Source organism: Mus caroli, unplaced genomic scaffold, assembly GCF_978045245.1.
Source record: "Mus caroli unplaced genomic scaffold, Mus_caroli_1 scaffold_12, whole genome shotgun sequence".
In the NCBI taxonomy this organism is placed as follows: domain Eukaryota; kingdom Metazoa; phylum Chordata; class Mammalia; order Rodentia; family Muridae; genus Mus; species Mus caroli.
Window position 1 is genome coordinate 118,764,850 of NW_028227267.1, and position 12,535 is coordinate 118,777,384.

Here is a 12,535-nt window from a genome sequence, read left to right on the forward strand (position 1 = left end):
AAACAAACACCAATCCTAATGCTATGACTTTAGCATGTGAGGTAGTTTTTCTTGCACTGGCTGTGACAGGCAAGTAACTTCAAGCCTCTATTAAGACTGGTCAAACTGTGTCATCCCTTGAAGACATCGTTACCTCATCGTAGAATTCTGGGTTTTGTTGATGGTGTAGGACCGCGGCAAGGGCACTTCTCGTGAACACCGGGCCACCAGGTCTGCCATAAATGCACTAAATGGGAGAAACAGCATAAGCCAACACTGGGTTTCAGTGGATGGGGAAATTGGTCGTGTGTTTTACAGAAAGTGCCTCCTTCAATAGAAAGTTAACTACTCAGACTGCATCTGCCTGAGAGAGTCTGGGTCTGCAGGATGCTTCATGCTGGGGCCCTAGTGAACTAGAGATCTTCCCCAGTCAATGGCCCACCCCTTCCCATTCTGAAACCTTGTGATTCTTTTCACATGCCCACCCACACCTTTGCTTATATGATCCTTCTGTGCAAATGTCCTTTGCTTTTGAATATTCTCAAGAAATGAGCAACTCTTGAAATGGTACATACTCAATCCTTCTCCTTAGCAGGAGAGACTTTTCAATTACTTATGCCATGGCTCTTAGTGCCTAGTCAAAGTCTCATAATGGTGGGTATTTAATACACACTTACTGAGTTATGCACACAGAAGAGATCCCATCTCCAAAAAACAGCAAGAAAACATACAGTCAATTTGGACCAAGAACTTAACCTACACATTCTATGGCATTTAGCACAGGTTGTTATATAGTATAGCACCATATTATTTTGGGTTGTGTTAATCAAAATTAAAATGTGCCAATTATTTATATATATTTAAAAGACAAACCTTCAAGGGTTGAGAGTCTTCTTCATCAGAATCCTTGAACTCAATGCAGATAGCAATGTTTCTGGCCTGCAGAGGTAGATATAGGGGGTAGATATAGGTAAGAGAAAGATATAAGGGGGGGGGGGGACCAATAACTATAACCATATACACACACACACACACTCACACACACAAATATTTATACAAGAGCCTAAGAGCTAAGTCATAAAGGAGACTTTTAAGTCTGTGCACTTGCCTTGGCAAACGACTTCTGGCTGTCATATTTCAAGTATTTTGGGTAAACATAAAGGTGATTGCTGTAGACTGTATAAGGCTGGGTGTGCTTGGGTATGCAGGGCACAAACTCCTCCACTTCAAAAGTGATAGGAGATTTACTGCAGGTTTCAAATTGCCTCATGGGAATGTATGATGAATTTAGATAATCTGAAAAGAAATGCCGAATCACACAGATCAGAGGAAAATCCAACTAAGTAAAAATGTAGGCTGTTTATTACACAGGACAGAACACTTACTAGGGAAGTCACAGGAAACACTGTCAATTGTAATGTCTAGATTGCCTAAAATCACTGGGAGTTTGGCCATCTTCTCAGGTCTGCAAACAAAAGAGAAAAAAATCAATATTATGAGGGAGGTTAACTGTGAAGTCTAAATTCTCAAGTGGCATTCCCAGGAAAAGGATATAAGTATATATTGTTCCTGGTAAGCGCTGCCACCGTTGTCAGAGAAACCAGCACAGCCCTTCTGACAACAGATCCCGCTTCCTCATAGACGGAAAAGTCCCTTCTCTCAAGTGTTTGCTCATCAAGGGTCCAGGAAAAGTTCCTATTCCTACCACCCACAGCTACCACACCATATTTTCTTTTTAAGATGGCTCAGTGGTTAAGAACACTGACTGTTCTTCCAGAGGTCCTGAGTTCAATTCCTAGGAACCACATGGTGTCTCACAACCACCTGTAATGGGATCCAATGCCCTCTTCTAATGTGTCTGAAGACAGCTACAGTGTACTCATATACATAAAATAAATAAATAAATCTTTAGGAAAAAAAGATTGGTTTATTTTTAGTCATGTGCACATGGGTATGGGGGAGAGTGTATGTGCGTGCGAATGCAGGTGTCCTGGAAGGCTGGAGGCATCTGATCCCTTGGAACCGGAGTTATAGGTGGTTGTGAGCCTGCCTGATGCAGGTGCTGAGAACCGATCATAGAACCTTGGGAAGATAATATTCACTTTATACGTTGGGACCTCAGAACAGGACTTATTTTTGTTCTGATAAAATTTCATCTTTTTATGTTTGAGCCATTTATAGTTGGCCCAAATATTCCTGAATCCAAGTTCTAACATCAAACATCTCTGTTCTGCCTAAGAGCTTCATGCCACGAAGGCATTTAATCAGCACAGTATGTGTTCATAACCGTCACTGATTATAACCTTATATTTCATAGAATACTGCCAAAAACGGGTTCTTCCGTCCTCTATTTCCATGTGGACACTAGCTCATTCATTATCCCTGACTAGTTACCCCAACAGTTGAACAGCTGCCCACTCATGCACTGACTCATTCATGGGATGTCTGTCACATGTAACCATGGCAAACACACTCTGCCAGGGATTTGCACTCCTCTGTGGCACTGGCCTAGCAAACCAATTTAAAAGAGATGTGCTCAAGATGTATGGCATGACATGTGCTGTTCCTGGGAAACAGGATGTTCATACATGATCTTTATAAGCCTCCTGCTTAGTCATGTCTTTCACTGCATTACCAAGAGACACCAAAGCTCAGGGGTACACTGGTTAGTTTTGTCAACTTGATACAAGCTAGGGTTATCCGGGATGAGAGAACTGGGAATACGCCTCCATCAGGCTGGCCTGTGGGAAAGGCTGAGATGTTTTCTTTATTCATGATTGCTATGAGAGTACCCAGCACACTGGATGGTACCACCCCTGGGCAGGAGGAGGTCTTGGGTTCTATAAGAAAGCAAACTGACCGAGCCATGAGGATCGAGCCAGTAAGCAGAATTCATCTGTGGCATGTGTCACAGCTCTTGCCTTGGTTTACCACAATGGACTGTGACACAGAAGTGTAAGCCAAATAAACCCTTCCCTCTCCGGGTTGCTTTTGGTCACTGTGTTTATCAACCACCCTTAGAAAGAATGTGGAGATGTAATTGTTAGTAAAATTAGGCACAGATGTTTTTGTTAGTGGTCGTGATGTAGAAAATCCAGGGGAACAATGTAGAGTTCGGAAAGGCACACACTTGAAAATTGAGCCAGGGATTTTTTGAGGTCAGGGAACAAGAACAGCGGCAGCCCAGCTAGTACCCGCTGACATGCCTTTCTTGCTAAGGCTGGGCTGGTGATAAGATGATTAATTTCTTGTATCCATTTTTGCCCTAGGCTTCCTAATATGATTTAGTAAAAGAATGTTAATGAGTAGATGTGCACCCTGAGGATTTAAACTAAAAAGGACTGGTTTTTTATATAAAACTTTAGATTTGTGATTAAGATTTTTTTTCCATAAAACTACTTTAAGGTAAGCAGTGACTGATCCCTTCTTTGTAACTTGTCGAAGTTGGCTGCGATAACTGACACTAAAATGACACTCAAACAGGGGCGTGAGGAGGTACACACACACACACACACACACCAGTGTTTCCATGTGGATAGGAGTCTCAGCTAGGGTACTGCAGACCACACACACACACACACACACACACACGCACACGCACACACACAAGTGCCAGGTTAGGACAGGTGAATAATCTAAGTTGATTCCTATGTGTTTCCCTTGGGATAAGGTAAATCTAAGGAAGTCGGTTCTTCATGAAACATATTATTAACATATACAGGAGGCAGCACATTCAACATTTGGCTGTATTCCCAATCTCAAAATGTTCCAACCTCCAGCTTTTAAGACTCTTCTGGCACTGCTATTACCCAGTGAGCAGCCTGTCTTAGAAAACTTGATCACCTGAATTAGATCATCATTCAAAACCCCAAGTTCTTCATCCACTATGATCAAAGACAATGTGGATGGAATACATACATCTTGGGGTGGGGTATCCCACAATCATGGGAGAGATTCTCATTTCTACTTTCCTTCTGTTTGTACTTGGGTACAACATCAGCTCCCTGACATCCCCAGAGCGAACCGGTCAGGAAGGCACTATCTCCACACCCTTGGCTTTCAGTTGGAAAGGTTCTGACCAAGAGAACTTAGGAAAGCTCAGTCTCACCCTGCACCATGCCTCTGTGCCCACTGTGAGAGATGTGTCGAGTGACCAGCAATGGGGACAGCAACTCTCTCGCGCTCCTCACCACCGTACACTTCCTCAGTGACACCCCCACAAAAACTCTTTGGGGAAATCAATACTCAGGCTGTGAATTTTATGCAAATATAAATTCTCTAGATGCACAGGGCCTTCATCTGACTCTTCATGTGAACAATTTAACACTACAACATCCCATTCAACAAGGAACAAGCCCCAGCCAAAGCTGTGAGGCTAAAGCTATGGCCGTACTATTTTCTTCAATGACTCGGAAACTGTATTATAAATAATACTTTCAAATGTAGGTACCTAAGAGGAGTGAGCTGCACCTCTCCCTAGTATCACCATCCACGAATGAATGGCATCTTTACCTTTTTATATAGATTTCCTTAAGAGGCAGATTTCAAATGATCGAAGTTTAGTTCAACAATCTTCACAGGAAATTTCTCTATCCTATATCATTTTTTTTTCCTGCCCCAACTATATGTGGGAATGACTTCTGAGAAACGATGTTTGAAGCTTGCCTACACAAATTCAGTGGTCATTCACCCATTCTGTAACCAAGATAATACTGTGCTTTGAGATATAATTGTGTTCCATTTCTTCTCACAATGTGGGGGTCAGCCTGTCTATACCTAATTGACCATTGAGAACAAACTATCAATGCAGAGAGATTATCTTGTGTGTTGTATGGATGCATCACCTGTCAATTTAAAAAGCCAATGGTCTATGGCTTAGACAGGAAATAGAGGTGGGACATCTGGGAGACAGAAGGGATTTTGGGATAGATCCAGGCGTGGGAGTTCGCCTAAGAAGATATAAGGAGACGAACACAGGGCACCTGAACACAGGTAGCCAGCCAGGTGGCAGAAAATAAAACAGCATATTTTAGTTACAATTTAGTCAGAAGTAGAGCCTAGCTATATGGCCAAGGTATTTGTCAGTATATTCCGAGTCTGATTCTTATTTCTGGGAACGTGAGGCTGGGAGAAAGAGTCAGGCCAAATTTCAACAAAATGGCACCCAACATAGGGCTCCATCTGTAAATGGGTTATTCTTAATATAAATGTAAACAATGAGTTAAACTGGTGGCTGTATTTCTTTACCTTATGCTGGCCCCCACTAACTACACAGAGAAGCCAAGATTTATTTAAAGCTCTACCACAATTGCTGAGCAGTGAAATGGTCTACCTTCCCTTTCTATGTTAGTCTTGTGTGTTTCCATAATCTCTCTCAGGCCCTCGTCTTCATGGCTCCAAACGTTCCAACCTCGCTGGTCTCAATCGCCCTCACTCTTTCCTCTGGTTGGCAGACATCATGCCCTAGTCTCTATTTTGCCCAGTTGTTGGGTGACCAACACTTACTGACAAGGCAGAGTAAGAATTGTAAGAATTGTTTACACAAAGCGGGAGATTATTTGTACAAATATTACGATGTCGTGTCTGGATTGAAACAAGATATGAGGGCAAAGAAATCAGCATTTGAGTAACACAAGGGTAAACTTTATACAGTGTACAGAAACATTATTCTTACACATCCATGTCACTATGCTCTGAGCTTCCTGTGAACTAACTCCTGAGCAGCAGGGAATCCACAGTTCTGGACATGTAATCTATGTTCAGTATTTCTCCGTTGTTACCCATCACAACATATGTGTGTATAAGATGTGGTAAATGGACTTAAGACCATTCCTTGAAAGCCACACTTCCCTGTCCAGACAAAACTGAAAGCCAACGTGTAGAGATAGGTTGAGAGTATCTGCTTATGTCTTTGTGTGCTGCTCTGAGGCACCTGTGAAAGATTAAGACAGGGACAGACAGGAAGATGGCCACTGGAAGACAGAGGCAGCCTGGAGTGATCTGCTACAAGCCAAGGAAAGCTCAGGGAACCAGAATAGCTGGGGGAGGCAGAAAGAATTGTCTCCTGCAGACCAGGGGAAGTGGTCATACCAACAGCCCTTTAAGCTTTTAGCTTGGAGTACCTTTCTTGGTATTATTAAGTGACCTGGGTTGCTGTAGTTACAGAAGCCTCTGGAAATGTATACACCCATCGATATGGACATTTAAAGTAAGGATTATGTAAATTATCATTTCCCCCACATTGGTTTAGAAGTACCAGGGGAGCCTTCACTCAATCTTGCAAGTCAGAAACCTGCCAACTGTTTATCTTTGTTTATCTTTTATCTCTTCTTCCTAACACCCATCAGGAAGCCACGGGCCAGTGACTGTACCTCTGACAAGTTGAAGCAGCCCACTGCTTCTGATTTCCTCCTGTAGGAGCTTTGCAGCAACCTTTCCATCTGACAGGTATCCTTCAAGTAGGCTCCACCCTGCCTGTGCTTCCCTCTACCCCACAACCCATGCCATGCACATCCAGTGAGAATTCAAGTTAAGAAGAACCATCCATCCCTTGTCCTTGAGGAAACACTCTGTTCACACGCACTTCTCTGCCCTGTGAACTCTGAGTGACATAATTTATACGGCTGTCCCCGTCTCTCCCTCCCCACCACAAAGCTCCTCGGGTAGACAAACAAGCAGCACCGTCAAACTCACTTCCGGAAGTCTGCGAGCAGCTTGAGCATGTCATCATTTGAAAGCTTATTGCTGTCTTGCCGGTAGATGGCAGAAAATCTGGCGTTTTTATCCAGGTTCCCAGAGGTGTCTTTAAACAACGTCCTGGAACAGAGAAACAACACTTCAAGAGCTGGGTTTCCGAAGACCAAAATAAGGACAGCTCTGGTCTCTGCACACAGACGAATTATGATTCCACTGGCTGTGGCCAACAGAAATCTCATTATCCCTCCAATGTGGTACGTATTAATGAGGATGACCACAACTAACTCAATTTACACAGAAAACAGTTTCAGCCAAAAGCCTGTACTGAGGAAACAGCACACACATTCATATGGGACACAGGAAGGGACACAGAGAGAGGACGCTCCGGGACTCTCCAGCTGCACCATCTGAGCTGCAGGCACGTGGCCAGGGCCTGGGCTCTCTCAGGACAAACCTCCTGTCTGCCCTACTGGAGTCCTCTCGGCCACGGGCCCTTGCTACGTGCATGTTCAGAATGGGTGGTTATTTACTTTTGACTTCACCAATTTAAATCTCTGACTCGGGATAATCAACTCAATACGTAGGCCTACTTGTCTGTTGGTCTATCTGTCCATCAGTCTACCCCAGTTATAAAGGGCGTTCTCCCTTACCTTGCTGCCCAGGCGAATGGCATCCTGTACTGTCCTAGTCTTTGGCATGCCTGCTTGGCATTCTTCAGCACCTTCTGGGCAACCTGGAACAACATACAGCCGTGAAATGCTCAGCCACAGGAGAACTGAGCCCTCACCATACCACCAGGCCCGGCTTACAGCACTGATATGGCTGAATTCAATCCCAGGGCAGACTTCTTTATTCAGCCCCTGGCAGTGAATCTCAAGGTTACAGATGTTACTTCCAAGAAGCTCGTATACCCTATTGGTCTTTGCAAACAAGAAGCAGGCTACTCTTTGGCCAGCATCCTTCCTCTGGCAGACTTTATTTCTTTTTGACTAAGGGCTAATTATAAGCCACTGAGGTATCCATGCCCAAATATCTGTTTAATGAATTTAATGACCAGAATGCTGTGTGTGTAAGAAGGAGCCTAAAGTCATTTATGCTGTGTGTATCAAAGTCAAACCAGCTTTTGAAAAACTGCTTACATCTGGGAGCCTTTGTTTCCTTCTAGGCTGGAGAATCAGGGTCACTGTCAGATAGCCTTGGCGCACGGCCTCACTATTCTGGGCCAACATCTGTATGCTGCAGGCCCTCCAGTGGTCTGCATATACCATCAAGTGTGAGAAGCACTCACTAAAAGACATAGGACAAGGGCAATAGAGACGCGCATCCAAAGGTCCATCAGAGCAGCTCTGTGCCTCTGCAGATCAGTAGATCAGTAGGTCTCTACGGTGTAATCCCTTCTCACTGAAAACCTCTGATTCTTCTACAAGCATGCTGTGGAAGACATCACTGTCTTCAAGGGCGAACCAGAAAACAATCCTGGTTCAAACAGACATCAGGAGAGTGTCTAGTACACCCTTTCATTTTAGTGTGTGTGTCTGTCTGTCTGTCTATCTCCCTCCCTCCCTCCCTGAGATCTGGGAGTACATGGTCTATGAACAAAGACCCAAGGCTTCCTCCCAAGGGCTTACATTAAAACATGCTCAATTTAACATTTTTTTTTTAAGATTTATTTATTTATTATATGTAAGTACACTGTAGCAGTCTTCAGACACTCCAGAAGAGGGCGCCAGATCTCGTTACGGGTGGTTGTGAGCCACCATGTGGTTGCTGGGACTTGAACTCTGGACCTTCGGAAGAGCAGTCGGGTGCTCTTACCCACTGAGCCATCTCACCAACCCTTAAGATTGTTATTTAGGCATCATAGTGCACACCTGCAATCCAAGCACTAGGAGACAGAGGCAGGAGGATCTCAAGCCAGTCTTAGCTGCATAGTAAGATCTTGCCTCAAACAAATCACTAAGGAAGGAACGGTGGCCTAGCACACCCAAGAGCCTGGATCTTATCTCAAGCATCACAAAAATTCCCTAAAAGGATTGAAGCAGTCATGAGAAAGTATACAGCAGGGTAAAATCCATGCCACACACAAGGGTGTAATAGATTTACATCTTCCTTTGTGGAGAATGAGAGTCAACTAAGGGCGCAGATAGAAAATACTTGTGGAAGCAGGAACTCAGTGCATGAGTCTCCTCTGGAGCCCTCCCCAACCCTGCACAATGAAGACCTGTTCCAAGTGATGTTCCAGGTGAATACTGCACAGCTTGGACAAAAGGAAGACAAAGCTTTAATTGGCAGAAGATAATATCACCATGGCAATCTATCCCAACTTCTCTCCGAGTGTGAGATGAGGTGAGCCTTGAGCCTTGATTTACTGAGACACTGTGGAGGAGTGAGTCATGCTGGGAAGCAGGCTGAAGAGAGGTTGGCCCACCATGATGCATCAGCATGGGCTGCCGGACTTTAGCTCCTACACGTGCAGGCAGAAGAAGGAACGTGGATGCATATGCACCTTGGAAGTGCGTTCTGCCAGCACAGCCTTATCTGAGGTCACTGTTGATTCACCAAAATAAAAAGGCTTAAAAGAACTTCTTAGCCAATGTTTTCCAGTCTTGGCTTTAAATACTAAGATGGCTCCTCTCCAGGAAACATATTCTACTCAACTTTTATCAGCCGAAAGAGTGTTTGAAGATGCTTGGTAGGTGGGCTTTTACTTGATGGGGGCTGGACTCAGGAATATTTTCATGGGATGTGTGGTGTTCTCAGCACTGCCTGTTTCGTGCCTGTGTGAGCCTTACCTTGGCCCTGTGAGGAACACAGGCTGGGCAATGTTGTTTTACTCACATGTGGGACACTGGGGCACAGAGGTGAGAGGCATCAGAAGTACCCTGGCAATGCTGGCCCTTGGCGCTCAGGCCTTCTTAATCCACGAATGTGTTCTTTAACAACTACTCTATACATCCTGGTGGCTGTGCCTAGGATGTACAGGTAGCTGTAGGAATGAAGTTTTCAAATCTCTGAGCCAACCTGGTAAACCTCTGCTTGAGGTCTGACATGTCCACTCACACTGGTTTGGCTGACCAGTCCTTCTTCATGCACAGAGGCCCTCTCTCAAATGAACACTTAATATCAAACCAAACCAACACCCTCTGAAAAGCTAAAACTGGCGTGGATGGCAGCACTCAACAGCTTTGTCCAACACAAAGGAACAGCTGTGAGAAAGCCACAGTCAATTGTCCTTTGCCACACCAGCCATGGGACAGCAAGAAAACAACTAAGGAGGTGTAGGTCTCTATTTTCTAAGTTTCTAGACTCAGTAACTTCTGATACTTAGTAACTCTATAATGTGGGTTACAATATGACTCCAGAACCCAAGGGGCACATCAACAATGGTTGACCGCAATACATGTGTTTTTAAACGAGACAAAGTTTAGTATCAAGCCGATAATTCCTTTGAAATACGAATTTGTCAGAACAGAATAGCAAATGATGTGTTTTATTTACATGTGAGAAGGCTTTCATTAAGGGCTGGAGAGATGGCTCAGTGGTTAAGAGAACACTGTTATTAAGAACTGGACACATAGGAGCTGGAACGTAGCAAAGGGACAGAATATACACTTGGCATGTGCCTACACCTGGGCTCTTCTACATGGGCAAAAAGAAACCAGGGACATAAAATCAAAATGGACAATCAAAGCCGGGCATGGTGGTGCACACCTTTAATCTCAGCACTCAGGAGGCAGAGGAAGGTGGATTTCTGAGTTCGAGGCCTGCCTGGTCTACAAAGTGAGTTCCAGGACAGCCAGGGCTACACAGAGAAACCCTGTCTCAAAAAAAAAAAAAAAAAAAAAAAGGACAGTCAATAAATATGTGTAACTGCACTCTATGTTTTAATATTCATTTTTTTCATGTGTGGTGTGCATCATGCCTGATGTCTGCATGTGTAAGTAAAGATTGTGTACGTGTGTGTGCATGTCTGCACAAGTGTAAAGATTGTGTACATATGTGCATGTTTGCACATATGTATAAAGATTGTGTACATGTGTGTGCATATCTTCATGAGTGTGTAGAGACTGTGTACATGTGTGTGCACATCTGTATGAGTGTGTAGAGATTGTGTACACATGTGTGCACGTCTACATGAGTGTGTAGAGATTGTGTACACGGGTGTGCACATCTGCATGAGTGTGTAAAGACTGTGCATGAGTGTGTAGAGATTGTGTACATGTGTGTGCACGTCTACATGAGTGTGTAGAGATTGTGTACACGTGTGTGCACATCTGCATGAGTGTGTAGAGATTGTGTACACATGTGTGCACATCTGCATGAGTGTGTAAAGACTGTGTACATGTGTGTGCATGTTTATGGAGGACTGAGGTTGAATGTGGCATTGCCACTGATGGCTTGCCACACTGTTTACTGAGACCTAGCTCTCACTTGAACTTAGAGCCTGCTGATTCTCGCCAGTCCAGCAAGCCCACTTACCTTGTGGGTTCACTGTTTCATGAGTTCTGGGACTAGAGACAGGACAGATGTGGGTACTGGGGATTAGAACCCCAGTTCTCACACTTGCACGCAGAACCATCTCCCCAACCCAACTATCAAGTACAGTTTACCTCTGACCTCCTAGGTTTGTAATTTGGCACAAAAGCCATTCCTTACATTGTTACTTTTAAGTAATCACAAAACATGAAAGCCACTCATACCTTAGAAGAGTCTGAGCTTTTCATATACGGTTCAGCACAGTGCGTGATGCTTCCTTGGAGGACCTTCTCAATTCTGGCCACAAGAAATATGTCTGGGTGAGGACACGTGACTGAAAATATTCCCTAAGGAGACAATGGTTCTCTTCAGTCAGGAGAATCCACAGATGAATGGGAGAAGTCCCCTCACCACCAAAGCAGCAGAGGATAGTGTGACAGTCCAACCAGCGAGGAGACCAAGGCGGAACCCCTCAGGGGCTCCTCAGCCCATATCTGCTCAAAAAGTCTGCTTGGTGGCAAAGGTGAGCAGGAGAAGCCTTATGGAAATGAGTGACAGCCAGACCCCTTCTCCCTCTGTTTGCTTTCACTCCATAATTATATATATACCTTGCCCGATAATTACTGACCAAAGCTGCCCACCGATGCATGGCAAGGCCTCACTGAGCGTGTTTAATATGTAACAAGAGGAGTCTGAGTAGTGCAAATGCCCCTACCTGCTTCGGATACTGCATGGCTGTATGAAGGGCATCCTGGAAGGCAGGTGGGCTCTGGCCACCGTTCATCAGAGCTGGGGATGTGGGGGCCAGCATCTGCCGCACTGAGAAGTGGTTCAGGTCCACGTGGAAGTCAGCAGAAATCTTTCGGTTGTATTTTATGTCGAACAGGGACAGGGTGACAAAGAAAGGCTCGACCTGGAAAAAAAAAATAAAACCATCAATAAAACAGCATGATCATAAAGCCAGTTTGGACAGATGCTGCTGTATAAGGAGAGCGATGAGCTGTGTTTGTGACTGTCTCCTGGAGAAATGACTAGACGTGAAAACTTTTATCCCTTGTCACACAGACTGAGGCTATAAAGCATTTTTAAGAAACAAAACTTTCATCCCCGCTCCATGAGCTTTGCTATCAAATGCATGCTCTGCAGATAAGACGGCTGACCTCCTTGGAGCATCTAAGATGAAATCCATACCCTGGGACATCTTAAATCTGCCATCTTATTTTTGGCTACAACACCCCCTTATCCCGCCCCCACACACCCCAATGTAAGCCCTGCACATCTCTGGGCAAGGTTGGTGCACCCTGGCAGCAATGTAAGGAGAAACCTGTGACACCTGAAATTCTTCAACATTTAAAAGAAGAAACATTTATTCTTTTAAAATTAT

General features: G+C 44.4%; 1 protein-coding gene across 32 annotated transcripts in view; it reads right to left on the bottom strand.

Annotated features, from left to right (window-relative positions):
* Dock9 (dedicator of cytokinesis 9) overlaps window positions 1-12,535 on the bottom strand; it is a 254,311-nt gene that overhangs the window by 85,969 nt on the left and 155,807 nt on the right. For all 32 annotated transcript variants that reach the window (XM_085828875.1, XM_085828880.1, XM_085828874.1 and 29 more), the window contains 8 exons: window positions 11,867-12,064; window positions 11,376-11,498; window positions 7,326-7,408; window positions 6,673-6,795; window positions 1,365-1,444; window positions 1,088-1,275; window positions 853-918; window positions 134-226 (listed from right to left, as the gene is read on the bottom strand). In XM_085828875.1, coding sequence (XP_085685001.1) covers window positions 134-226; window positions 853-918; window positions 1,088-1,275; window positions 1,365-1,444; window positions 6,673-6,795; window positions 7,326-7,408; window positions 11,376-11,498; window positions 11,867-12,064 — 954 coding nt within the window. The remainder of the gene's footprint in view (window positions 1-133; window positions 227-852; window positions 919-1,087; window positions 1,276-1,364; window positions 1,445-6,672; window positions 6,796-7,325; window positions 7,409-11,375; window positions 11,499-11,866; window positions 12,065-12,535) is intronic.